Source organism: Mytilus trossulus, chromosome 6, assembly GCF_036588685.1.
Source record: "Mytilus trossulus isolate FHL-02 chromosome 6, PNRI_Mtr1.1.1.hap1, whole genome shotgun sequence".
In the NCBI taxonomy this organism is placed as follows: domain Eukaryota; kingdom Metazoa; phylum Mollusca; class Bivalvia; order Mytilida; family Mytilidae; genus Mytilus; species Mytilus trossulus.
This window is the reverse complement of record NC_086378.1, coordinates 56,377,060-56,403,938: the sequence shown is the minus strand read 5'-3', so window position 1 is coordinate 56,403,938 and position 26,879 is coordinate 56,377,060. Positions and strand designations below refer to the sequence as shown.

The following is a 26,879-nucleotide window of genomic DNA, read 5'->3' as shown; positions in this document are numbered from 1 at the left end:
TTTAATCCCGTGACACATTACATGTAGAAGGCCATTAAAGGGGGAAATCGAGGCTTTTGGTGTTCTTATATTTGACGTACTCCGTTTATGCCCATCTTTCCAGAATAAAGGCATAATTGTAGAGCATCATTTAAATAAAATCGTATAATATATATATTAAAAAAATCAGATCATGTGCAATGAACACAATGTCAATACAAATAGTTCACCCCAATAAGTAAAATTGATAAGATATTAATAAATATATTAATCTAACGAAAGTCGTTTTGTTAAGCGAGAGTGTTTCATGTGGACAGCTCGTTATACAGAAACATGAAGTTATTGTCGTTTCTTCTTTGTCTGACTCTGTGTTTAATTGCACATGCAAAAGTGTCGTACGATGGGTATGTATGTGTTACATATTTGTTTTTCGTTCATTTTTTTACATAAATATAAGGCCGTTTGTTTTCTCGTTTGAATTGTCTAATCCGGGCCTTTTATAGCTGACTATACGGTATGGGCTTTTCTCGGCATTGCTGAAGGCCGTACGGTGACCTATAGTTGTTAATGTCTGTGTCATTTTGGTGTTTTGTGGATAGTTGTCTCATTGGCAATCATACCACATCTTCTTTTTTATATGAATTATTATTTCAGAAATGATACAACTTGAAAGTTGATTAATTTGTTTTATAAAGACTAATCGTACGTAAAAAGAACATGTATTTGAACGTACAATGTATTATATCATAAAACAAAATAAATGCATTATTTGTTTTAAAGATTACCTAGTTATTAGTCATTGAGTCGGCTAGAGTAATGCTGGAATTTGGAAAAAAATTGTTACAATAACATAAATCAATATCTATATCAAATTTGATGTCTTACAGAAAAGTAACTTTACAAATAATTTTTATTAACGAAATTTCATCTTGCAATTAGTAGAACATAGCAAAAGATAAATAAAAAATGAAAAAAGAATAGTAACTCCCTCCCCCTTTCTTCTTATTTACTCTGTCACTGGACAAATCTCGTATGTCGACTTGCTAAAAAAGAAGTCTTGGTAAATAATAAAAGGTTTAATTTACACATACGACCAACACATTTCATAGTAGTTCGGAAAATAATAATTCTTTTCACTTTGAAATATATTCAAGTTGTAGTTAAATGGAACACATTTTCGTCTGTTCCATGCATGGAACATAATTTGATGTACACATGCAATAAACTTTTATCCTCGTTAGTAGGTGTCTAGTGTAATGCATGGAAAATCATCAATTCTTTCAAATTTCAATAAGAAATATGATGCTCTAGCTCTTAAAGACACATCTGATATTGGTAACCCAAAGATCATTCAGTATTCGTTTAATATTGCAATGAAATGAAGATCTAAGTAAAATTCATTTTTGTGATTATGAAAAAACAAATTAATTTCTTTCATAATTTATACTCTAGATTTAAAATGTACGAAGTTATTCCACGGACCGGATTACAAGTGAAGATTTTAGAAGGCATGTACACAGAATCTAAGATCGATCGAGTTGATTTTTGGGTGCCACCAAGGGGAATTAACATTCCAGTTCAGATTTCGGTCTCGCCAAAAACTAAAATAATCGCAACTCTTCGACTCATGGGAATGGACACTACACTGGTTATGGACAATGTACAACACTTTATTGACCAGCAGAATAAGGTTGACCTTAAGTTCAAACCAAAAGGCAAAGCCGCAGAATTCGATTATGGAGTATACCATGATTTAGCAGCTGTAAGTTTTATTCTGAATCTAAATTAATTGATAGCACTTTTTACTTATGAACAGGATATATCAATAACGGTTATATATTATTGTTAACAAAAATTAAGGAATTTGATATCATGTTTCATATGTCAAAAATTATTTCGAATGACAATTTTGAAATGTCTATCCTTTTTTGTAATTTCTGTAAATCTGTAAATATTCATATACTAATTGTTGCTTCGAACAAGAAAAACGGTTTACATATTGGATTGAACCTTCTGATTCTAAATGTCAAAATTGTCATCGAAAAAAGTTGATTTTAAAAACATCGTCTTGGAAAGTCCTTTATATATTTGAATAAAATCATTACCATTTCTTCATTCACTGTAAGGACTGTGCTTCCTAGTGAATCAACATGTAAATTTTAAAAAAAATTAAAAATTTAAAAATTAAGTATCTAAAATTATAGGTCTTCTCGGAATGCATCAATTTTTCTGTAAAAGCAAAAAACTTGCTATATTTCGTTTTATTTGTCATCCGAAATATACATGTACTGATGTATGGAATAAATATTAAAAATTCCTTTAAAAAAATAATAAATTAACAATTATTCTATCATATCATTTTTGAAGAATTTGTACAAAAAGTCATGCTTTTAAAATTTTGCCACGCTATTCTGATATCAAGGATAAGGTAGCAGTATAGTAATTTGACGTAAAAATTTGCATTATTCAAATAACAAAAGAGATACCAAAATATTCTGATTTTAATAACGAGATGATAATATTTACAGATAAACGATTGGATAACAAATATAACAACAGTATATGCAGACAAAGCTAAAGTTATAGAAGTTGGAAAGTCATTTGAAGGACGACCAATCAGACTGATACAGGTATGTTTTTGTATATTAGTTCTTTACCAAAAAGAGTCCGTCAGACTTTACTTAGTTTACGAATTACGTTTACTCACAAGAAACTCCCTCAAAATTACATTAGAAATATCATATTCCGGCGGGGGACTACATGATTTCATATTAGCACTGCAGGATACTAACTTTAAGTGTTGGTTCTGTATATTCTTGCTTTGTTTTAATATACTTTTGTTTATTTTATGTTTTCATACCGTTATTTAAATTATAATAGAGGGCTTTTGCATACTTAGTTTAATCAGTTGTATGTTCTTTTTTGTATCTTTTGTTAAGCAGTAGATAGAGATTAATTGAGAAAGGTTGAGTTATAAGAAACTAGACAAACCCCGCTTCATGTTTAAAATATTTGTGTAAGGACCATTATCTTTGATAGTTTCGGTATTAAAAAGGAAATTTCGTTCTACACAGTGATATGGAGTTTTCCTCATTTATTTTGCTTAGATTAAAATTCAAACTTGTTTATCTTTACAATTCGAACATTCGCGAAAAGTAATACAACTCACCTTAATCTTATAGATCGACACAGGCAAAGTTCAACAGAAAAATGGTTTCTTTATGGAGGGAGGAATTCACGCCCGAGAATGGATTTCGCCTGCTACTGTGATATATATGACTGGTCAGGTAAAGTACAATTAATTGCACTGTTCTGCCAGTTTTATCTTTGGAGTAAAATGAACGCTCCAATCTTATGAAACGCTCAATTGATGCTGATTGATTTCTGATAAACGCCCAATATATAATATGATAAGTACGTCTAATTGTTATTGTGAAAAACAGACAATTAAAATTGTGGAAAACAAACAAAGAACAACAAAAAGTGATTTTACATTTTAACCACACCACAATATTCGATCTAATTCTTCACGAAAACAATAATCAAGTGGAACCATCTAAAAGACATTTCAGTGTGCCAACTGAGCGACTCAGCGTTGATAGCTGCAAAAGGCTCTCATGCATGTATTGTCAATATAAACCAACGAAGCTCTTACTACCGTAGTATTGAACTAGTATTGGCACCCACAACGTTTTCATGTAGACACAGACTGAACATTAAACATCGTGGATTCTGTTTTCGATATTGAATCCGTATGACACAGTCGTCAAAATATAACATATTGGAGTATATTTTTAGAGTATCTGTGAAAACTGACCATAAACCATTTAATTGAAACATTATAATTGTTATTTTATTTTAGATGTTAGATCTGTACGGTACAGACGCCAAGATAACAGACATTGTGGATTCCTACACGTGGTACATTTTACCAGTGTTCAATGTGGATGGATATGAATACACTTGGACAAAGGTAGTTCATTTCAGATAGACTATATATAAGTCGTATTTTTTCTATTAATTTTTTTCTTGTTGGTGTGAACACATTTCCAGAGCCGTATACCATAACCTATGTTTGGATCTTAAAACGTCAACAAGGGTTAATGCTTCTTTTATTTTTTTGGGGGATGGATTTTTTTCGCTAGGTTATATATAAAATTACCTTTTTTTTATTACAAGTTACGGAAAGAAATCGTAATATGTACTTAACATAAGAATAAAGAATATTTCATTTTATTTGTTTCAGAGTTATTAAGATAATCTGACACTTTTTAAGGATGTCTTTTATTTCAGGATACAACATTCCTCAATTTTCTTTGAGGTATAAGACGACTTATTAACATAACATTCTATTTCTTGTAGGACAGGAATTGGAGAAAGACAAGATCCAAACATGGACTGTGTCACGGCGTTGATCCTAACAGAAACTGGGATTTTGAATGGTGTAGTAAGTATTCTATAAACGTTACTTTATTTTCTATATTGGTAACAATCAAAGAGTTTGAAATAACATTAACGATATTAATATTATTTCACTAGATACGCATGTAATACACAATAAAAGCGATATATCAACTTTGGCATCATATTGTGGGTCTGGCTTACCGGTAACTTTTATGAGAACGTAAGTGAAAGCATCCATGGCAACATATAACAAATACCGAACTCCCGGGAAAATTCAAAGCAGAAAGTTCTTTATTAAAAAGCAAAATCAAAAGCTCAAACATATATAATGAATGGAAAACGACGTTCATGTTCCTTACTCATACAAACATAACCTTATGTAGAATATGGTGTATTAAACCTGGTTTTATAGCCAGCTAAACCTCTTACAAACGAGTGTTGCTTTCTGAAGAAAACAAAGTGTCTTTCAGTATTATTTTCATATACATCGGGTTATTTGGCAGCATAATAGAAATTTTAACTGTAATCTTATTAATTTCACTTGTATTTTCTTTTCATATGAAAGAGGGTGGCGCTAGCAAAGAACCTTGTTCAGATACATATTGTGGTCCATCTGCGTTCTCAGAAGTGGAGGTGAAGGCTGTTTCAGACTTTATCAATTCACACAAAGGCACCATCAAAGCTTTTATAGATTTCCATAGTTTCTCCCAGCTTTGGATGACTCCATGGGGTTATACAAAAGATCTACCAACGGATTACACACAACTGGTAAATATACAGACGAATCAATCAATCAAATGGGTTATCTTCGTTTCAATTTCAATGTTGACATTCTTTGGTTTTAAATAACTATAGTACACGAACAATGATAGAATTTTCCATCTCAAGCTAAGGGGTTGAATGGAAGTTTATAAGAATACGGATTTAATGAGGTCGAAACATTCACTTGCAAGTGAATAATTCATTATGGATGTTTCTCAGCTTAATTTGTAAAAAATGAATTATCATTTCACTATTTAACTTTCATTAAAGATTGAACAAAACAAATTCATACTCTAGTCTTTTTTATATATCTCGTAGCTAGTGCTAGTACATAAAAACAAAAATACTGAACTCCGAAGTAAATTCAAGAATTGACAATGGAAATCCATAAAATCTGACAGACCAAATTAAAGACTCTATCATGCAAACAACGGGACGAATTGCAAAAAGCTGTCATATTCCTGGCCTGGTTCATGCATTTTTTGAAGGACATGGTTGGTTAAACCTTGTTTTAAAGCTAGTTAAAACTCCAAGTTGTATGTATGTCAGTTGTTGATAGTTCCGTCATATAAAAAAATGTGTAAGCAACCAAAAAGATATACATGGTTAATTATACGTGTTATTATTAGTTTTATGCAAATCTAAAACGATTTTGAGGCCAAGCGTTTGAAAGGAAAGAAACCAATTCATCGGAAGTAAAATAAAGAACAAGAAATTGAAGATGTCGAAAAATATTTTTAAAGTAAAGCATGCAAGTTGTACATTATCCAAGTTCTGAGCATTTCAGACGCAGTTCATTACTATTTCATATAGATTGAGTAACATGGCATTGGTCGGTGTTGACACCAGTGATACATGTAAAACCTATGTTGGATTTTGTCCTAATTCAAAAAAGGTTTAGCCATACTTTAAATAAGATTAATCATTGACTAGTGTTTATCATCTTTTTATGTGATACACATTTGTTTCAGAATGCTGGTGCAAAGGCCGCGTGTGATGCCTTAGAGGTAGATTATGGAACCAAATACCAACATGGGAATATTGCAGATATTATTTGTAAGTTTTATAGACATGGAAATAAATAAACTCCATGCTCATGTGTGTAGGATATACTTTATCGTATCGAATTGATCATTATGAAAGTGCTCATGTAAAATACTAAACAGAAGATAAAGTAAAATTTAAAAAGATTTCTAAGACACATTCATTTGATAATAAACAGCTGTGCCATGAGCGCATGATACGCCCGACGTCTTGTGTGGAAGTTTTATGCAATAATCATAAATAGTTTCTGAGAAAGTTTTACGCAATAACCATATAAACCAATAATCATTGTTTTTGAGACACGGCGGGACATGTGAAACCCAGAACCCTTTTTTTTTTTTTAAACTAAATATCACTAAAATAAAATTTTGAATCAAAACAAAAGTATACAGATCTTTAGATTAATATAACAAAGAAGTGTGTAAAGTTTTAAGCAATAATCATTAATTATTTTTTGAGATACGGCGCGACATGTAAAAAAACACTCCCCCTTTTTTACAAAATACTCAATAACTCAAAAATGAAAATTTTGATTCATCACCAAAAAGTATACAGATCTTTAGATTAACATAACAAAGCCATGTGTAAAGTTTAAAGCAATAGTCATAAATAGTTTTTGAGATATGGTGCGACATGTAAAAAAACCCTCCCCCTTTTTAACAAAATACTCAATAACTCAAAAATAAAATTTTGAATCATCACCAAAAAGTATACAGATATTAAGATTAATGTAACTAAGAAGTGTTTAAAGTTTTAAGCAATAATCAAGAATAGTTTTTGAGATAAGGTGCGACATGTGAAAAAAACACACCCCTGTTTTATTTACAAAGTGCCGTAACTCAAAAAGTTTTAGTCTTATTATCACCAAAAAGTATACAGATCATTTGACCATCATAAGAAACAACTATTTTAAGTTTCATGAAATTTGGATAAGTCGTTCTCAAGTTACGGTGCGACATGTTTACGCCGGACAGACGGACAGACAGACGGACGGACACCGGACATTTGTATACCATAATAAGTCCCGTCAAAATTTTGACGGGCGTATAAAAACGATATGTTGATGTCTCAAGCAACTAGCTACAAGTTTTCATGGTTCTTAGATCATTGTATATCACTATAGATCACTATAGTCGTATGATGATCTGCTCTCTGATTTTACCATTTTTTTCCTATTCCTGATTGCGACATTTTGACTGAGTGTAAATTCGCATGACGTAAGATAGATATAGGAAGATGCATGTATATCAGGGGTTGAAGTCATAAAACTTTGCTCAGTGCTCGGAACAAAAATCATGCTCCAAACATGAAATCAAGCATTTTGAATGGTTGATTTTGGAGTATGAGTACACAATCTGACTCGAAAGTTTTATGCCTTCATGGAGACGAGCGTAAAAGGAGTTGATCTTTCACGAGCTCGCACAGTTGCCCCAGGTATTGTTATTTACATTGATTTGTCTCTTCCTACTTAATGTACGAGATTTTAATCATTGCTAAACATAATTTACGTGACATGTATCAGCACTTGAAAAGCAGTCATGTTCTTTCATACTACTAGTTATTTTGACCTCTGCCTAATCGTATGACATTTATATATCTCAATTGAAACTTTACACGCGTGCATATTCACGTTATACGTACTTCACTCCGTATTATTGCATGATAATGTAACCGACTGCAATCGAATTGGTTGACAAATGCGATATGCTAGTGTTTTGACTCCGGAGAAAAAACGTGCTACACATATGATTAAATATTCATGTATTGAAGGCCGTACTTTAACCTATAATGGTTTACTTTTTAAATTGTTATTTGGATGGAGAGTTGTCTCCTTGGCACTCACACCACATCTTCCTATATATATGTATGTAACAAAAAAAAATGCATACATTAACTGAAATACCGATAATTTCCATAAACTGACTAAAATATTATTTTAGATGTAGCCAGCGGTAGCAGCGCTGATTGGACATATGGAGCAGAAAAGATCAAGTACTCCTACGCAGTTGAGTTAAGAGATACTGGCGAATATGGGTTTCTACTACCAGCAGACCAGATTCTTCCATCTGGAAAGGAAACTCTAGAAGCACTCAAAGCTTTGTGCAGCTATGTGTTTAATAACTAACAACATCAAAGTTATCTTCGTAGCTTGGTGTTATGTTCATTTATGAAAACTTGAAAATTGTTAACATGTGACATTTATAAAAATGTAATAAATACAGTTTAAGTTTTGTTATATGCTTCATTTGAAGGAGAAAGATAATCAACAGCGAACCTTCGGGGTCACTTGCTGACTTTAGTGTGTTTGTGTATTCCATGCAGCTTATTCTAGTGTTTCTATGAATTGTGTGTTGACAGTTGTTTGCTATGTGTGTTTTTCCTTTTACATCGATGTATAACCTTGTATGATGCATGTTACTTTTGCATCATGGTTTTAGCCTTATACGAAAGTTAATCATTTAAAGCATTTAAAATTTGTTTATAGTGCTTTCATCAAATTGCTGTATTTGTCGCTAGTATTAACTCACCATCAACCACTATAATATACAATTTGTATAATATGAAAGTCATTCTGTGTGTCGAGGTTTTGTTAATAGAACTTTTTGATTTTGTCATGTGATTAATATGGACTTCCCGAATTGGTTTTCCTCTAAATTCAGTATTTTTGTGATTTTACTTTTTACTTAAGTTTAAGATGAATATGGCTCAAAGCGTCTTCGCTCATTTAATCTCAAAGATTTGTTATTGTATACGAATAACAGTTCATAATGAATGTAGTTGTTTATTAACATTGATACAAATCTCTATGAACGTCTGAAAATCAAGCAAATTTTATCTTTCTGATTCTGGCGACATTGCCATTTCAAATTTTTGGAATTGAGCATATCCTGTTCATATTTTACCACTCTTTAAATGTCCTGTACTAAGTCAGCAATATAGCAGCTGTTATCAAATAGTTCGTTCCTATGTATGTTGCATTGGTGTATGTTTTTGTTGCACTTCAGTGTTTCTATTCCGCTGTTGTTATCCCCTAATAGGTGATGTATTTTCCTCGGTTTTAGTTGTAACCAGGATTATTTTTCTATTAATCAATTTATGTCTTTAGAACATGTTGCCTTTATTCTTACAATATCTTGTATTTAATATAAGAAAGATGTGATAAGGTTTCAACTCCCTTAGACAAAGTTGGCAGATGAATTAGGCTTTTATTTGGGGTCCTTTTTGGTCATATAGATATTTAATTGTTTCGGTTGTTATATATTAATTACTTTCAAATTCATGTATTCGAATTTGGTCTTTCCTCATGAAGGTTAATCCAGTAAAAGTCTTCGTAAGCATAACATCAATTTTGTTTAAATTAATTATGAGTTTTAAAGATATCTATCGGAAAATGATAAAATCTTTGTCAGGAGACTTGTGGAGTGAACGAATGTAACTTAGGAAGATGAACCATAATTGACAGAAGTGTCATGTATATAGGAAAACAATATAGACAGACTGAAGTTGAACAACACAAAATCAAAACCCAGAGTCGCTCAATTTGAAATTAAAACCCCATTTAAATGGACTTTTTTTTTAAAATATAAATATCACCAATTCAATTGAAAAAGTTCCATATAAATGCAAAGGACATTCAGATCATAATACAAAAAAACAGGTCATATAAAAACAAATTCTGTTGCTGATTACAATAGGAAATCACGGAGCAGGTTAACCCATTAGAAACATATTTATTTCACATATTTCCAAGTCTCATGCATACCAATCAGTGTTTAACAATATAGTTAGTACGTGATATTGACTGCTTATAAGGCAAATCAACCAACTTTAGAGACACATTGAAATTACCAAATAAAAAGCATTTGTAGTAAAAATACTTGATTTTATATTCGACTTTGATATTTTCTCTTTTAAGCTACAAGCATCAAACTTTTTATTCGTTTGTAATAGCGACTAAAGAGAAATTTATTTTAATTGATATAATTCATACAATCCAGGTTTTCTGTTATTCTGTTTGTATGAAGCTTTCAATAATTTGACTGTATTTATCCACAAGGACTGTTAATTATATAATCAGAGTGCAGACGTCTACTTTTAACGTGCATTTTTAATATTCATAAAGAACATAGTCTTGGATAAACAGACAATTTATAGTTATAGAATACAAAAAGGATTAAATTTTCATTTTGTACAGAATATTTTGATGTGACAATGAATACTATTGTGTGCTTTAATGTGATTTGTCAAGTAATAGTACAACTTTACTCACATGGAGTGGCGGCCTTTGGTAAGTATGAAGGGTGGGAAACAACAAACAAGTATTCTAAGATAAGTAATCGAAGTTCAAAACAAAAAAAATATTAACAAGACGTTATTTCTTAGTAATCAATGGGAAAGGGTTATTCATAAGAATTTTAATCAAAAGTCTGAACAACACACATTGCGAAAAAAGATTTGGTTCCGGTAACAAGGTGTTGTTTAGGTAAACATATAATATAATACTATTCAATATATGAGATGAATTACAGACAATAGTAGTTTACCGAAGTTTTAAAATCAGTTGTTCTCAACAAACCACCACATGTTAACCTCATAAAACACCTCAAATTACAAAAATATTGAACTCCGAGGAAATTCAAAAATTAAAGTCTTTTATCAAATTGCAAAATCAAAAGGAAGATATGGTGTGAATGCCAACGAGACAACTCTCAACACATCAATCGAATGAATAACAACTGTCAAAGTCATGGCTTGGTACAGGCATTGAGACTAGTCTCATCAAATTCCTTATGTTCGTGAACAAAACAAACAGGTATAATTGGTAAAAATGTCCAAAGTAGGGATACAACCCTCAATTTTCAATCTCAATCACAAAATAAACAAACAAACATGTAATAAAGAAGTACTAAATGGCAAATGGAACAAGAATATTAGCAAAAATTGAAGAATACACAAATGTACCATAGTACAATAACACCATGACGGAATATTGAAGTACAAAGCAACGTCATGTATTTATCAAAGAAACATAAAAAGGCATATAGACAAAGTGCATTAGCAAAATTAAAAGACAATATTACAAAAAAGGGCTATTTACGAGATTCTTGACTTGAAACTTGCACAAGAACATGTGGTTGGTTTGAAACAAGTTGAGTGTAGTTTATTGATGTTCGATTCTTGTGAATCTGTCAACATTTTATCCTTGGTAGTTATGCTTAAGTGTATTGCTTTCTACTTCTTCGTTTTTGTTTGCGTCTTTGTTGGTTTTAGTCAGTTGTGTTTAATGTCTGTGATGTTTGTTCACAGTTTTGGCTGCCGGATCCCAATTATTGTCACATTAACCTACTATATATGTGTAGGGTGCTTGCCCAGTTTTGTCAATTTATATCGGAACCATAAACCATGTACTACAAGTGGGGGAGGGGGTAAGCTGGCTATAAAACAGGTTTCACCTATCATGAGAATGTATGTAAAAAGTATGGAATATGTCAGTTGGTGTTCACGTGTTCCGATTAAAACGAACCATGAACCATGCTACGAGTGGGGTGGGGGGTTGGGGGTGTTAAGCTGGCTATAAAACAGATTTCACCTATCATGAGAATGTATGTTAAAAGTATGGAATATGTCAGTTGGTGTTCACGTGTTCCGATTAAAACGACAGCGTTTGATTTTGTCAAGCTTCAAAGCTTTTAAAATTTACACTCAGTGCAAGTTTCACAATGGTCAAGGGCACAATTTAAATAGCAACCGTAAAATCATGACAATTTCATTGAAAAAAACCAACACCAACACCCTTACAAACATCAGTAGGTTGCACAACTGTATTCATCGGAATAAACTAGTGTTGAGACGCTTTCAAAATCAATATGCGGAATTACAAAAACTACATGAGACACAAATGTATATGCACATTATTTTTTGGAATAATAAATAAACTTTTCGCTATAATGAGAACAAAAATCACAATTACAAGTAAAAAGGGATGTCTATCCCTATCCAAAGTCTACAAAAGGGAAGGCAAATTGTCAGTGGTTGTCTTGTGTTATGTCTTAGTGTAGTTGCTTTTGTTTGTGTTGGTGTTGTTGTTGTTACTGCTGTTTTGGTATTTGAAAGTACCATGTGCTTCTATTTCCATTCATTTAGTAGTAGAATAAACTCGGAAAATGTCTAGCATTACATATTGTATGGTCGTCTGTCTATTAATGGTGTCACTTCATGTAGCACTATTGTCGTATTAATATCTTTAAGAATTATTGTCTTTGGTTGCCTGTAGTTGTATCTTTGATAACCCGACAGAAAACTGAAGTTTGGAAAATTTACTGTTTTTATATCTTACAGGAGATACACAGGCTGTTGTATGTGAGGGTGACAGTTTGCTGTTATCTTGTGACCAACATCAATTTTTATCCATCCTTAGCGCCAACTTTGGGCGGGAAGAAAATGACGTCTGTATAATTGATAGGAAAATTAACGACACGTGTAAATCTCCGTCTGCTTTGAATATAATGCAGAATTTATGTGAAGACAACAAGGCCTGCACTGTAACGGCATCAGCAAGTGTATTTGGAGATGACTGTCCAAACGTGACACGGTATCTATGTGTATTTTACGTGTGCAAAGAAGGCAAGTCCTGTTAATTAGGGAGAGCTTCGGATTTCATATTTTATTTTTGTAAAAATGAAAATGTATTTTGACAAATAAGTCTGATAGCTCTAGAAGCAAAGTAAAGCAAAGCAAATGTATTCCTCCCGCGACTACTGATAAAGTACGGTTATCCTCGGGGATGACAAATAATGGTGATTTTGGGTGAGATTTTTGTATGATTTCCATGTCGAATTCTTCAATATATAGTTTCGTTAATTGATAAAATGAAATTCTTTATCGATGGTGGAACGTTTGAAGTTTGGAATAAAATATCTTTATTACACTGTCGCCTACAATTAGATGAACAACGAATTTGCTAATGATAATTGAAGTAAACCAGGATATATAGACAGATAAACATAATTACTTGGTTATTAAAGTTATGCGTTACCATTTCATAACCCAGTTCTATACATGTATATACCTACGGATCTATTTTACTCTGTGTGAGGCCCATATTTTCTGGATGTACCAAAGATGAATAAAAGCATTAAAATCTGTAACTTCATCAAATAAGAATTCTAAAAATGAATCCACAAAACTTTCTTATTTCAATCATTCGCAATGTGTGTAGAGTTTTGTTAAGTTACATGACTCCTATATATATGTCAAAATATTCATTATAAATCATTACAATTTGCTCAATTCTAATTTATTTAAAGTAAACGTAAATAAACTCATCATAGATACCAGGATTGAAAATTTATTTTTTCGCCAGACGCATGTTTCGACTACAAAAGACTCATTAGTACTGCTCGAATAAAAAAAGTTAAAAAGGGCAAATAAAGTACGAAGTTGGAAAGCATTGAGGACCTTGAAGAAGAAAAGCCTAAGTATTAAAAAAAATTAAAAAGATTTGTAAAAAGCAAATTTATAATTAGAACCATATCAATGATAATTCATGTCAACACAACAAAATATTCTCATAAAATACTATAGCGTAATTCAGAAACATGGGGACTACTGTCTACTATTTACATATTATAATCGTTTATTTAAATGTTTTTTTTTCAGTGTTTGAATCCACAATCAAAACCATAGAAACAGCTATGGGAACTTATAACGTTCAACCCAAGCTCTGTACGTGTGATTGTAACATTCGTGATATCATTAATGATATCGACTTAATTCGCCAAGTACCAGTTTTAAACATAACCAAGGCAATAGCAGTGAATAAAGCAGCCTTGTCGTCCACAAGGAGAAGATTGACATCTGCAGTCGATAGGAGGACTTCATCATCGATGATTGGTTACGGTGGAGTTATTATTTTGACCCTGATTCTAACAACCATACTTGTGTTTGATATAGTAAACTGTGTAATGTGTTCAGCTCGTATACCAGACACGAAGTACAGAAAACGTAAACCAAAGACAAAATACAAACGACAAAATGTCACTTGACAGATTTTTGTCTGTTTCTTTTAATATATATCTCATTAAAAAACTTATCAAAGGTACAAGGATCATAATTTAATACGCCAGACGCGCGTTTCGTCTACATAGGACTCATCAGTAACGCTCAGATCAAAAAATGTATAGAGCAAAACAAGTACAAATTTGAAGAGTATTGAGGACCCAAAATTCCAAAAAAGTTGTCTACTCCTGGGATAAGAAAATCCTTAGATTTTCCGAAAAATTCAAAGTTTTGTAAACAGGAAATTTATATAACAATGTATAAATTATCATATAATTGATATCCATGTCAACACCCAAGTGCTGACTACTGGACTGGTGATACGCTCGGGGACGCAACCTACACATGCATATCATTACACACCTCATAATCATATTTGTAATAACATACTTTTCATTTGACGATTTCCTGTGTTCAGAAACACCAACGATAAATCTTCATGTTAAATTTTTAACTGAACTGAAATGTAAGATTCATTTCCTACAACTGTCAATTTAAGGGAATATCTTTTTTCGATCCGGACGTGACGTACTATGATTTGATGGTATTATACCTTTTGTCTATATAAGACTCATCAGTGGAAGTCAAATCAAAACAGTTGGAGTGCATAATCAGTAACAGAGACAAAGAACACAAAATACTACACATGCAGCTAAATAAAGTTCAGGAATAAGACTCTCGCAAAATCCGGAGTCAAATAAAGGCAACAGTAGTATACCGCTGTTCAAAACTCATGGACAAAACACAAAATCGGGGTAATAAACTAAAAACTGAGGGAAACGCAGTAATTATAAGAGGAAAACAACGACACAACATTAAAATGTAACACACACAGAAACGGACTAAGCATTAGACAAAATCTTATGAGAATAACAAATGTAACATCAAAACCAAATACATGAATTTAGGATAGATAAGTACCGTGACACGCCTTATAGTAATGTAAATTCACACTCAAAAATAAGAGAAAACAAACGACACAACGGAAACACAACGTTAAAATGTAACACACAGAGAAACGAACTATAATATAACAATGGCCATATTTCTGACTTGGTACAGGACATTTTTAAAGGAAAAAATGGTGGGTTGAACCTTGTTTTGTGGTATGCCAAACCTCCCTCTGGTGCCAAAAATTTTGAGCATTTAAAATATTAGGTTAAATTTCAATTCAAGAGGAAACACATATTAAAAGCAGAAACAAGTAAAAGTAAAATAATGCAAAAAATAAGGGAATTCAATAAGAGCAAGACATGAATCTTCTACAGGCCATGTGAATATATTCTTCAAAAAATCATAATCTTGAAAAAGACACAATCGGTAATATTGTATAGATCAGACCACCAGTCAAATCTACAAAATCTAAAACCGCGAAAATTTGTCGCTAGTGAGTTAAGACGAACTCGTTAGAGTCAACCAATTTGTAGTCGTAAACTAATGTTGTGTTAGTGTCAATCGTTTTAATTATAAGGGACCGTTCAATATTTATCAGATGGATGGGCTGGTGCATTCTTAATATTGATTCATTAAAAAAGTTAATGACCATCCTTTTAAATTCTGAAAAAAAGTCCTAGCCCATCTTAACAAATCTATAAAAGTCCTTGCCCCTCTTAAGCTTAAAATAATCAAAAAATATTAAAATTCTTTTTCTATTTGAAAATTTGCAAGTTTATGTCTTGAAATCAAAGAATGGACTTTGGTATAAATACAAAATTTAAAATGTGCTAGTTAATTCTATTTATATATAAATATTTATGTGTGTATCTGACAGAACCATACATTTTATTGTTTTTATAACCAGTATGAATATACATATATATATTTGATTCTATATTTGCAGCCTCAGATACAATATTGATTTAAAATAAAGGAAATGATTTTAACTAAGGGACATTAACTCTTGGACTAGTACAAATATTATCATATGCTGAATTACTAATTATTGTCTTAATAACACAGCATGTTAAATATAGTTCAAATACCAATGTCCCTTTATCTAATCTACTTTTCAAAGAAGAAATTATGGTATTTTTAAACAATTTAGGCAGACATATTTTTGACTTTGGTGCACCCTTTTTCATCTATAAATTAATTCCGTACATTTGACAGTAAAACACAAAACAACCTGGCATTCGGTAAGATTAATATATAAATGAGATAGCTGAAGAGTTATATGAAGATCTAAATTGAGTTGAAAAAGTTATAAAAAAGTTTAAAGATGGCTATCCAATTCAATGATTTAGCCTAAACTGAAAATTTAAGCTTTTTTTTTAACCTTCTTATTAAATCCATAAGAATGACACCAATTCACCAAACTACCTAACAACCTGTTATTCTGTAAGATCAATATATAAATGAAATAGATATCAAGTTTTATGGAAATCCATGTTAATTTGAAAAAGTTATAAAAAAATTAAAGATGACTACAAATGTAGCTGGATTTAGCCTAAACTGAAAATTTAAGCTTTTTTAACCTTTCTATTAAACCCATAGAATGACAGCAATTCATCAAACTACAAAACAATCTGGTATTCTGTAAGATCAATATATAAATGAAATAATTGTAAAGTTTTATGAAAATGTCAGTTGATTTAAAAAAGTTAAGAAAAAAAATTAAAGATGACTAGCTGGATTTAGCCTAAACTGAAAATTTAAGCTTTTTTAACCTTTCTATTAAACCCATAGAATGACAGCAAAACACCAATGTACCAAACAACCTGGTATTCTGTAAGATCAATATATAAATGAAATAATTGTAAAGTTTTATGAAAATGCCAGTTGATTTGAAAAAGTAAAGAAAAAAATTATAAACATGACTATCTGGATTTAGTCTAAACTGAAAACTTTAGTTTTTTTTTAACCTATTTATTAAATCCATAGAATGACAGCAATTCACGAAACTACCAAACAACCTGACATTCTGTAAGATTAATATATAAATGAAATAGCTGTAGAGTTTTAAAAAAATCCATGTTGATTTGAAAAAGTTGTGAGAAAAATTAAAGATGACTATCTGGATTTAGCCTAAACTGAAAATTTAAGTATTTAACCTTTCTATTAAACCCAGAATGACAGCAAAACACCAAACTACCAAACAACCTGGTATTCTGTAAGATCAATACATAAATGAAATAATTGTAAAGATTTATGAAAATGCCAGTTGATTTGAAAAAGTTATGAAAAAAATTAAACATGACTATCTGGATTTAGTCTAAACTGAAAACTTTAGTTTTTTTTAACCTATTTATTAAATCCATAGAATGACAGCAATTCACCAAACTACAAAACAGCCTGGTATTCTGTTAAATCAATATATAAATGAAATAATTGTAGAGCTTTATGAAAATCCATGTTGATTTGAAAAAGTTATAAAAAAATTTAAAGATGACTATCTGGATTTGGCCTAAACTGAAAATTATTGTTGAGACCATGTCCTTTATGTTTTTTGTGCCTGCAAAAGGAATTTCCTGTACACTGATACATGTAAGATTGATAGCAATTTTGTTCCAATAAAATAAGTTCTAGCCCATCCACTATATATATTAAAAAAAGTTCTCGCCCATCCAAATATTTCCACAAAACAAGTGCTTGCCCCGCCCCATTTTGCACCGGCCCATCCATCTGATAAATATTGAACGGTCCTTAACTCTATAGTAGCAGCTGTTATAGTGTTATGTCCCAGTTTATTCTAGTGAATTCAGTAAAGTGTGAACGTTGAAATCATCTTGTTATGGCAAAGATTGCTGTTTGTCATATCGACTTAAACTTTTGACAAAAGAATTGTCAAACTTGGTAAACCTTTCATTTCTACGAAGCAACTGTCTAGCAGCGTTTGCATACGGTATTATGTATAAGACGTCATATTATATGACTTGCGTTTTCTATACTAGTCAACAAAAGAAACGATACACGACTTTGAAATAAAATTTATCAAAAAGTATTTAATATAAAACAAAATAAGATACACTATTGAAAAAAACTTGTATTTGTAATGTATGCACATGTGATAATGAAAATCAAAACTTGTCGGAAAGTATCTAAATTCCGATTAAATGATCAAAGGGTGCAAATTAGTTTTGCGGAAAGTTGAGAAAAAAAATCTACACATAATTTTCTAAGCACTAAATTAAATTTCAAATTTGTTTAGAAATATTCAATATGATAATCAAAAAAGTTATGTTCATGATGTAACTATAGGGTTGAAATATTTATTTTTCAAATTTTTGGGATCTTTTTGAAGTGTTTTTTGAAATCTGAAAAAATGCATAAAAAAAATAATTATTATTTTCGTCTCAAATCCATGCTTTAGATATGAAAACAATACACAGTAAATTTGGAACCTTTCGGATTAGTTTTAAGATTGCTACCGCTTTTGGAATATCACTTTACACATACTGTCTATCATGGTAAATCAGTTGATTATGTATACATTTTAACGATTTCTCGTGGGACCGAACTTTGCTTAACAAATAAACGAAGCAACTGTATGATTTTTAAAAACAAATTGATGGCAGACACTGTCTTTACCTTTAAATGAGAGGTTTGCATCATTACTTGGCACTTCTGTTTTTAAAATTGTCGTTTGATGTAAATTTTGTAAAAAAAAAATAATCGCAAAATAACGTCACAAAAGCATAAAAAATATTTTTTTTTACGGATTTCTATTTCCATAATGATTAAGTATTACCACCTTCAATATTGGTCCAATGAACGGAAAACTTTATCTTTAACTTGAAAAAAAGTCTTGTATCGTTTCTTTTGTTGAGTAGTATATGAAATAATGCTTTGCTCGATAGATGTTAGAGCTACGCAATGAATGGTTCTATGACTGTTCGTTCTTTGTCGTCATCGCAGAACATATATTGTATGATGGTTGGAGTAATTTTTTTTCGAAAGTTTTAAGTGCGTCATCATATTGATTTGACATTTCTTGAAAATCAAAATCTAGCTTGACACGGCTTTAATCAATTTATTGTATTTATTCAATTGTCCCTGGTTCTGAAAGTTGCGGCATGAAAAGGGAATTATCTCGGATAATAGATATTTTCCTTGAAATCAGCAACACGGCGATTGCCACATTTGAGGCATGCAGACACTCCTTATTTTAGTAAATCTACAGTTTATTCTTCGCGGGTGATCTTCGGTGTTTGAATTCTCAATCTTTTATGTTCTTCCTACTGTTTCGTTGCCTTTTGTGTGTGTTCATCTTCCTGTTTGGTCAAATTTGTTGCCCCCCCCCCCCCCACACCCCCACACACACACATATTGTTATGATTGCTCCTTCATATCTTCACTCTTTCGTATGAAATTTCTTATCGAAGCGTTAATATTGTTAAAAAAACTTTCAATAATTTCACAAAAAATTAAAAAACCAACAAAAAAACAAAAAAAACAAATGATGATTTCACAGCGGGTGCAAGCTATTAAAGCGAAAACAAATATTTGAAGACGATATATCGCAAACATTATAACCCATCTTTGCACGGGATTTATATGTTCATCTGAAATTCCAGGAAAAAAAAAACATTTTGGTAAATCTAACATACACCATATTAAAAGAGGGGCAACTAGTTATCAAATGTAACAAGCGGAATAAAACTCATCGAAATAGCAAGTGTTAACATATTTATCTTTACTCCTATATAGCTATATATCAATGTGGAGTTGATTGGTTAGCATGGTTAGTGGACTCAGTTTACGTGGTGACATTTGACTGCATGACTCCGCCGCTGCCGACGCCGGGCAAAAATGATTAATAACGGTCCTTCTTTGATACCTTGTCCCAAACCATGCTTCAACAGTGCAGAAAATAAAATATCTATTATTTTAGTCGACAAAGATATATAACCCATCCAAAACAAATTCCTCCTCCCCCTTTTTCTCTCCCACAGAATATCGAATGATTGTCCCTTTACAAGCCTTAGGCACAGGTAAAAAGCGAGGCTTTGCCTTTTTAGATTTTTTTTGTACAAATTAAATTTATATTTCGAGATAGTGTATAGTTATTCTTTTTATACTGCAATTAAAAAAACTGCCGTTCCAAATGAAATATGAAGGTATTTATAAAGAAGGCGCCAATTTAGAATTTGGAACGTACGTCGTGAAAAAAATCATTAAAGACGTTATAAGTAAAAATCTACAGAAACGGATTGTCAACGTCATAAACAAGGCGGTATACCGGTATATGGTCAGTGATTGAATATCACAAATGAGCTAGACGTATTGTTGCATTATGACTAAGAAGCTAATCACACCTCTATTATTAGGAAAAATGGCACTTTGATATTTTATTAATTAGCCCTGTTTTTAATTTGTGATATTTCATTTAGTTTTTTCTTTCATATATATAATAAATTAATTAATGGAGAGTAAATTTAGAAATTAATCATCTGCTTCAATTTTATTTTGTGCCTGATCATGATTGTATATTATTTATAGTTTGATTGTGTACATTGTGTAATAGAACAGAAATTACCGACTCGTACGGAGCACACCGCTTGCTCATTATCTATCCTCCAAAATTTTTAATCTTATTATTTTTTGGCTTGAAAGTCTAAACCCGTATTACTGTTATAATGTTTTCGACTACGGAAATTAGGTGTTGGTGTTGGGATAGGAAGTTGTATAGCTTAAAGAATTTTGAAAAATTTATGGAAATTTAGTTCTCGCCCATCCAAATATTTCCACAAAACAAGTGCTTGCCCCGCCCCATTTTGCACCGGCCCATCCATCTGATAAATATTGAACGGTCCTTAACTCTATAGTAGCAGCTGTTATAGTGTTATGTCCCAGTTTATTCTAGTGAATTCAGTAAAGTGTGAACGTTGAAATCATCTTGTTATGGCAAAGATTGCTGTTTGTCATATCGACTTAAACTTTTGACAAAAGAATTGTCAAACTTGGTAAACCTTTCATTTCTACGAAGCAACTGTCTAGCAGCGTTTGCATACGGTATTATGTATAAGACGTCATATTATATGACTTGCGTTTTCTATACTAGTCAACAAAAGAAACGATACACGACTTTGAAATAAAATTTATCAAAAAGTATTTAATATAAAACAAAATAAGATACACTATTGAAAAAAACTTGTATTTGTAATGTATGCACATGTGATAATGAAAATCAAAACTTGTCGGAAAGTATCTAAATTCCGTGTAAATGATCAAAGGGTGCAAATTAGTTTTGCGGAAAGTTGAGAAAAAAAATCTACACATAATTTTCTAAGCACTAAATTAAATTTCAAATTTGTTTAGAAATATTCAATATGATAATCAAAAAAGTTATGTTCATGATGTAACTATAGGGTTGAAATATTTATTTTTCAAATTTTTGGGATCTTTTTGAAGTGTTTTTTGAAATCTGAAAAAATGCATAAAAAAAATAATTATTATTTTCGTCTCAAATCCATGCTTTAGATATGAAAACAATACACAGTAAATTTGGAACCTTTCGGATTAGTTTTAAGATTGCTACCGCTTTTGGAATATCACTTTACACATACTGTCTATCATGGTAAATCAGTTGATTATGTATACATTTTAACGATTTCTCGTGGGACCGAACTTTGCTTAACAAATAAACGAAGCAACTGTATGATTTTTAAAAACAAATTGATGGCAGACACTGTCTTTACCTTTAAATGAGAGGTTTGCATCATTACTTGGCACTTCTGTTTTTAAAATTGTCGTTTGATGTAAATTTTGTAAAAAAAAAATAATCGCAAAATAACGTCACAAAAGCAAAAAAAATATTTTTTTTTACGGATTTCTATTTCCATAATGATTAAGTATTACCACCTTCAATATTGGTCCAATGAACGGAAAACTTTATCTTTAACTTGAAAAAAAGTCTTGTATCGTTTCTTTTGTTGAGTAGTATATGAAATAATGCTTTGCTCGATAGATGTTAGAGCTACGCAATGAATGGTTCTATGACTGTTCGTTCTTTGTCGTCATCGCAGAACATATATTGTATGATGGTTGGAGTAATTTTTTTTCGAAAGTTTTAAGTGCGTCATCATATTGATTTGACATTTCTTGAAAATCAAAATCTAGCTTGACACGGCTTTAATCAATTTATTGTATTTATTCAATTGTCCCTGGTTCTGAAAGTTGCGGCATGAAAAGGGAATTATCTCGGATAATAGATATTTTCCTGGAAATCAGCAACACGGCGATTGCCACATTTGAGGCATCTTCACTCTTTCGTATGAAATTTCTTATCGAAGCGTTAATATTGTTAAAAAAACTTTCAATAATTTCACAAAAAATTAAAAAACCAACAAAAAAACAAAAAAAACAAATGATGATTTCACAGCGGGTGCAAGCTATTAAAGCGAAAACAAATATTTGAAGACGATATATCGCAAACATTATAACCCATCTTTGCACGGGATTTATATGTTCATCTGAAATTCCAGGAAAAAAAAACATTTTGGTAAATCTAACATACACCATATTAAAAGAGGGGCAACTAGTTATCAAATGTAACAAGCTTGTAATTTTTAAATACACCAAACGCGCGTTTCGTCTACATAATACTCATCAGTGACGCTGAGATCAAAATAGATATAAAGCCAAACAAGTACAAATAGGACCAAAAATGATTCAAAATTATGCAAATGATATCAGAGGGACTTTTAAACTCACAGATAAAAAATAAAGTGACAACGCCATGGCTAAAAAGAAGAAAAAAAGACAAACAAACAAATAAAAGTACACAAACACACAAGATAGAAAAACTAAAGACTAAGCAACACAAACCAAAAACTGAGGGTGATATCAGGTGACAGGTGTTTATCATTTGAAACTCTTTGTTTAATGTCAAGTAACAGTAAATGGGCTATATAAAAAATCACTGAAATGTTGCATACAACTCTGGCTGGATCAACTGAAAATAGAAAAACAATGCTTTTATCTCATTTATAATTTGAAATGTAACCGATTGAATTCTTTCAAAATGGATGAACATTTATGGGATGCACATAAAAGCGGCGAAAAGTTAATCTCTAAAATCCGTCTTAAAATCATCGAATTTCGTATTGATACTCCATAGATGTTTTTAAAAAAAATATATATGTTGTTGAGACATAAATTTTCGTTATAATGATGAAAAAAAGATAAGGTCATAGACTGCGTTTTTACTGTTTACATCATTCCAAGTTGTTCTCCTTGTAAACAAAAATTCCGTCAAAATGGTCGTAACTTTATCGCGTTGCAAGGCACTATTTTTGCTATTTTCCAATACCAAAATTGATTATAAGACAAAAATCTAAGTCAGTAACCATAATGATTATTTTATATTATGAAACAGAAGATTATGTGTGTCAATGGAGTAGAATTAAAGATTTGACGATTTTCTGACAAATTTAAGATGTTTTATTTCGCCGATTTTATGGCTTTCTATACACATAATTTACCCATATTAAAAAAATCAAACTGCAATACGTCAGATAATAAAAGAGTTAAAGCAATATTCTCCGGTTTTCATTTGTAGTTTAACGAGACAAGTACGCAAAGTTTATCATCATCTTTGACATAGCGATTTTACCGTTCCTTGACATCAATAGTTTCCTTGTGAGCAGCAACCCCCTTTTGGTCTACCATAAATTATAGAAGTCAGACTGTACTATACAAAATAAACCCACACTTTTAGTATATAAACTCATCATAGATACCAGGACTAAATTTTGTATATACGCCAGACGCGCGTTTCGTCTACAAAAGACACACCAGTGACGCTCGAATAGGTTAAAAATGCCAAATAAAGTACGAAGTTGAAGAGCATTGAGAACCAAAATTCCTAAAACTTTTGCCAAATACAGCTAAGATAATCTATGCCTGAGGTAGAAAATCCTTAGTATTTCAAAAAATTCTAAATTTTGTAAACAGTTAATTTATAAATATAACCATATCAATGATAATTCATGTCAGCACAATAAGTGCTGACAACTGGGCTGATGATACCCTCGGGGAAATCAATCTCCACCAGCAGTCAGTGGTATCGACCCAGTGGTAGTAAATAAACTCATGATATATGTTATGTTTGTACAAGTTTTCATTTTATACAAATTATAACTGATTTGTACAAAAATATGCATGCATGTGTTGTAATCGGGCTGTCGTTATTGAAAGTGAGCACCATTTCGTATCTATAAGAAGTTCTTCCATAAGCATAGTAAGCTATAAAACTCACCAAATGGAAGTTTTTAACGACAATGTCTCGCTATAAAGGTAACAGCCTTCGCACGGACGGAATAAAACTCATCGAAATAGCAAGTGTTAACATATTTATCTTTACTCCTATATAGCTATATATCAATGTGGAGTTGATTGGTTAGCATGGTTAGTGGACTCAGTTTACGTGGTGACATTTGACTGCATGACTCCGCCGCTGCCGACGCCGGGCAAAAATGATTAATAACGGTCCTTCTTTGATACCTTGTCCCAAACCATGCTTCAACAGTGCAGAAAATAAAATATCTATTATTTTAGTCGACAAAGATATATAACCCATCCAAAACAAATTCCTCCTCCCCCTTTTTCTCTCCCACAGAATATCGAATGATTGTCCCTTTACAAGCCTTAGGCACAGGTAAAAAGCGAGGCTTTGCCTTTTTAGATTTTTTTTGTACAAATTAAATTTATATTTCGAGATAGTGTATAGTTATTCTTTTTATACTGCAATTAAAAAAACTGCCGTTCCAAATGAAATATGAAGGTATTTATAAAGAAGGCGCCAATTTAGAATTTGGAACGTACGTCGTGAAAAAAATCATTAAAGACGTTATAAGTAAAAATCTACAGAAACGGATTGTCAACGTCATAAACAAGGCGGTATACCGGTATATGGTCAGTGATTGAATATCACAAATGAGCTAGACGTATTGTTGCATTATGACTAAGAAGCTAATCACACCTCTATTATTAGGAAAAATGGCACTTTGATATTTTATTAATTAGCCCTGTTTTTAATTTGTGATATTTCATTTAGTTTTTTCTTTCATATATATAATAAATTAATTAATGGAGAGTCAATTTAGAAATTAATCATCTGCTTCAATTTTATTTTGTGCCTGATCATGATTGTATATTATTTATAGTTTGATTGTGTACATTGTGTAATAGAACAGAAATTACCGACTCGTACGGAGCACACCGCTTGCTCATTATCTATCCTCCAAAATTTTTAATCTTATTATTTTTTGGCTTGAAAGTCTAAACCCGTTTTACTGTTATAATGTTTTCGACTACGGAAATTAGGTGTTGGTGTTGGGATAGGAAGTTGTATAGCTTAAAGAATTTTGAAAAATTTATGGAAATTTAGTTGTTGGTAAAAATAATATGTTCGCAAACATAGTTTTATTTTAGTAAAGAACAAATTGTTATATTATTTTATTTTTAAAAAGGAAACAAAGCAACAAAAACTAACCACTAAAAAACTATTTTCAGTTTTAATATAGTTAAAATTATTCAAGGGGATTAAGAAATTTTTGAACGAGAATTTGTTTTTATCAAATAGAAAATTTTATTGAAATGGAAAAAGACAAGAAAAAGGACATGGCTTTATTTGAAAAAAGAAACACAACACTGATGTACAACAATTGATAAATTCTTTTTGAATAATTTATTCCCGCTTTCTGGTGCCTTGAACTACTGCTTCCAAATCATTGGCCGGGTGTCACTGGTCTTCTGAATAAGCACAATAATCACAATTCACTGAATATATCCATTCTGTAATATGTAACATCGGCTGATTACATAGAAATTTGGTCAAAATTCTGTTGTTTGTAACTAAGGATGCTCATAGGCGATCTCTAACAAGTAAACAACACGAAAGCAACCGTCATGTTCCAACTGTTACGAACGCGTTCACAGTTGAAAACTTGTCGAATTTCACCTGTAAATAACTCTTGCTTGATAGCAAAAGCTCTTACATTCCGTGAAATTCCCTTCCAAATAAAGGTATCAAATTTCTATTAAATCAACCAATGCACAACACTTTCGCCATCTTCATCCCACGGCTCTGCTGGTCATGGTTTCTTTCCCATGAACATCCACGGCCAACAACCAGAAGGAGCGTGTTGTCCAAATGCAGCTTACGGCGGGAATGATTGTCAAACGTTAACGTTGCTACCTTTATTATTTTGACGCGGACGTGATAGACAGCACCCCAGACGGATGTAAACAAAAAATGGCTGATAAACTACATTGTGTTTCTGTGTAACTTTTGAATGTTAAAATCTAACAAGTTGCATAACATGTTGGTTCATCTCGAGAGTAATAATTGAATAGATGATATATGGATAAACCTTGTTTGACTACAAAATTTAATACACATGCGTTATTTTCAGTTCAAGTACTGAAAATGAGCTATCCAACATTTTTAGCCCGGTGTCAAATATATATTGACTAAAGACTATTGAGTCTAGAAAGGGTGTATACCGTACCGTTTACAGAATAGAGAGGTAAAACATTAGGCAGCAACCATTTGATTTTCTGGGGGGGGGGGGGGGGGGGGCCATGAATTTTTTTTCTGTGCAAACTTTTTTTTTCGCCTTCGGCGAATCGAATAACAATCTATTTTTTTAGCGACAAACCATAAACAATTTTGTTCTTTCACTTTTAGC

The 26,879-nt window shown here is 31.6% G+C and overlaps 1 protein-coding gene across 1 annotated transcript; it reads left to right on the top strand.

Annotated features, from left to right (window-relative positions):
- Window positions 1-255: 255 nt before the first annotated feature.
- Window positions 256-8,420, top strand: LOC134721569 (carboxypeptidase B-like). The gene is made up of 9 exons (XM_063584668.1): window positions 256-383; window positions 1,432-1,741; window positions 2,508-2,609; window positions 3,162-3,266; window positions 3,842-3,952; window positions 4,342-4,426; window positions 4,949-5,151; window positions 6,117-6,201; window positions 8,130-8,420. Exons 1-9 carry the CDS (start codon window positions 313-315, stop codon window positions 8,312-8,314), a joined length of 1,257 nt encoding a protein of 418 aa, XP_063440738.1. The 5' UTR covers window positions 256-312; the 3' UTR covers window positions 8,315-8,420.
- The last annotated feature ends 18,459 nt before the right edge of the window (window positions 8,421-26,879 follow it).

Bases quoted from the DNA above. Each gene is read 5' to 3' on its own strand.
- LOC134721569 (XM_063584668.1), top strand. From the start codon at position 313: ATGAAGTTATTGTCGTTTCTTCTTTGTCTGACTCTGTGTTTAATTGCA. The intron at 3,953-4,341 runs GTAGTTCATTTC...TATTTCTTGTAG, and splicing joins ATGAATACACTTGGACAAAG to GACAGGAATTGGAGAAAGAC. The intron at 6,202-8,129 runs GTAAGTTTTATA...ATATTATTTTAG, and splicing joins GAATATTGCAGATATTATTT to ATGTAGCCAGCGGTAGCAGC.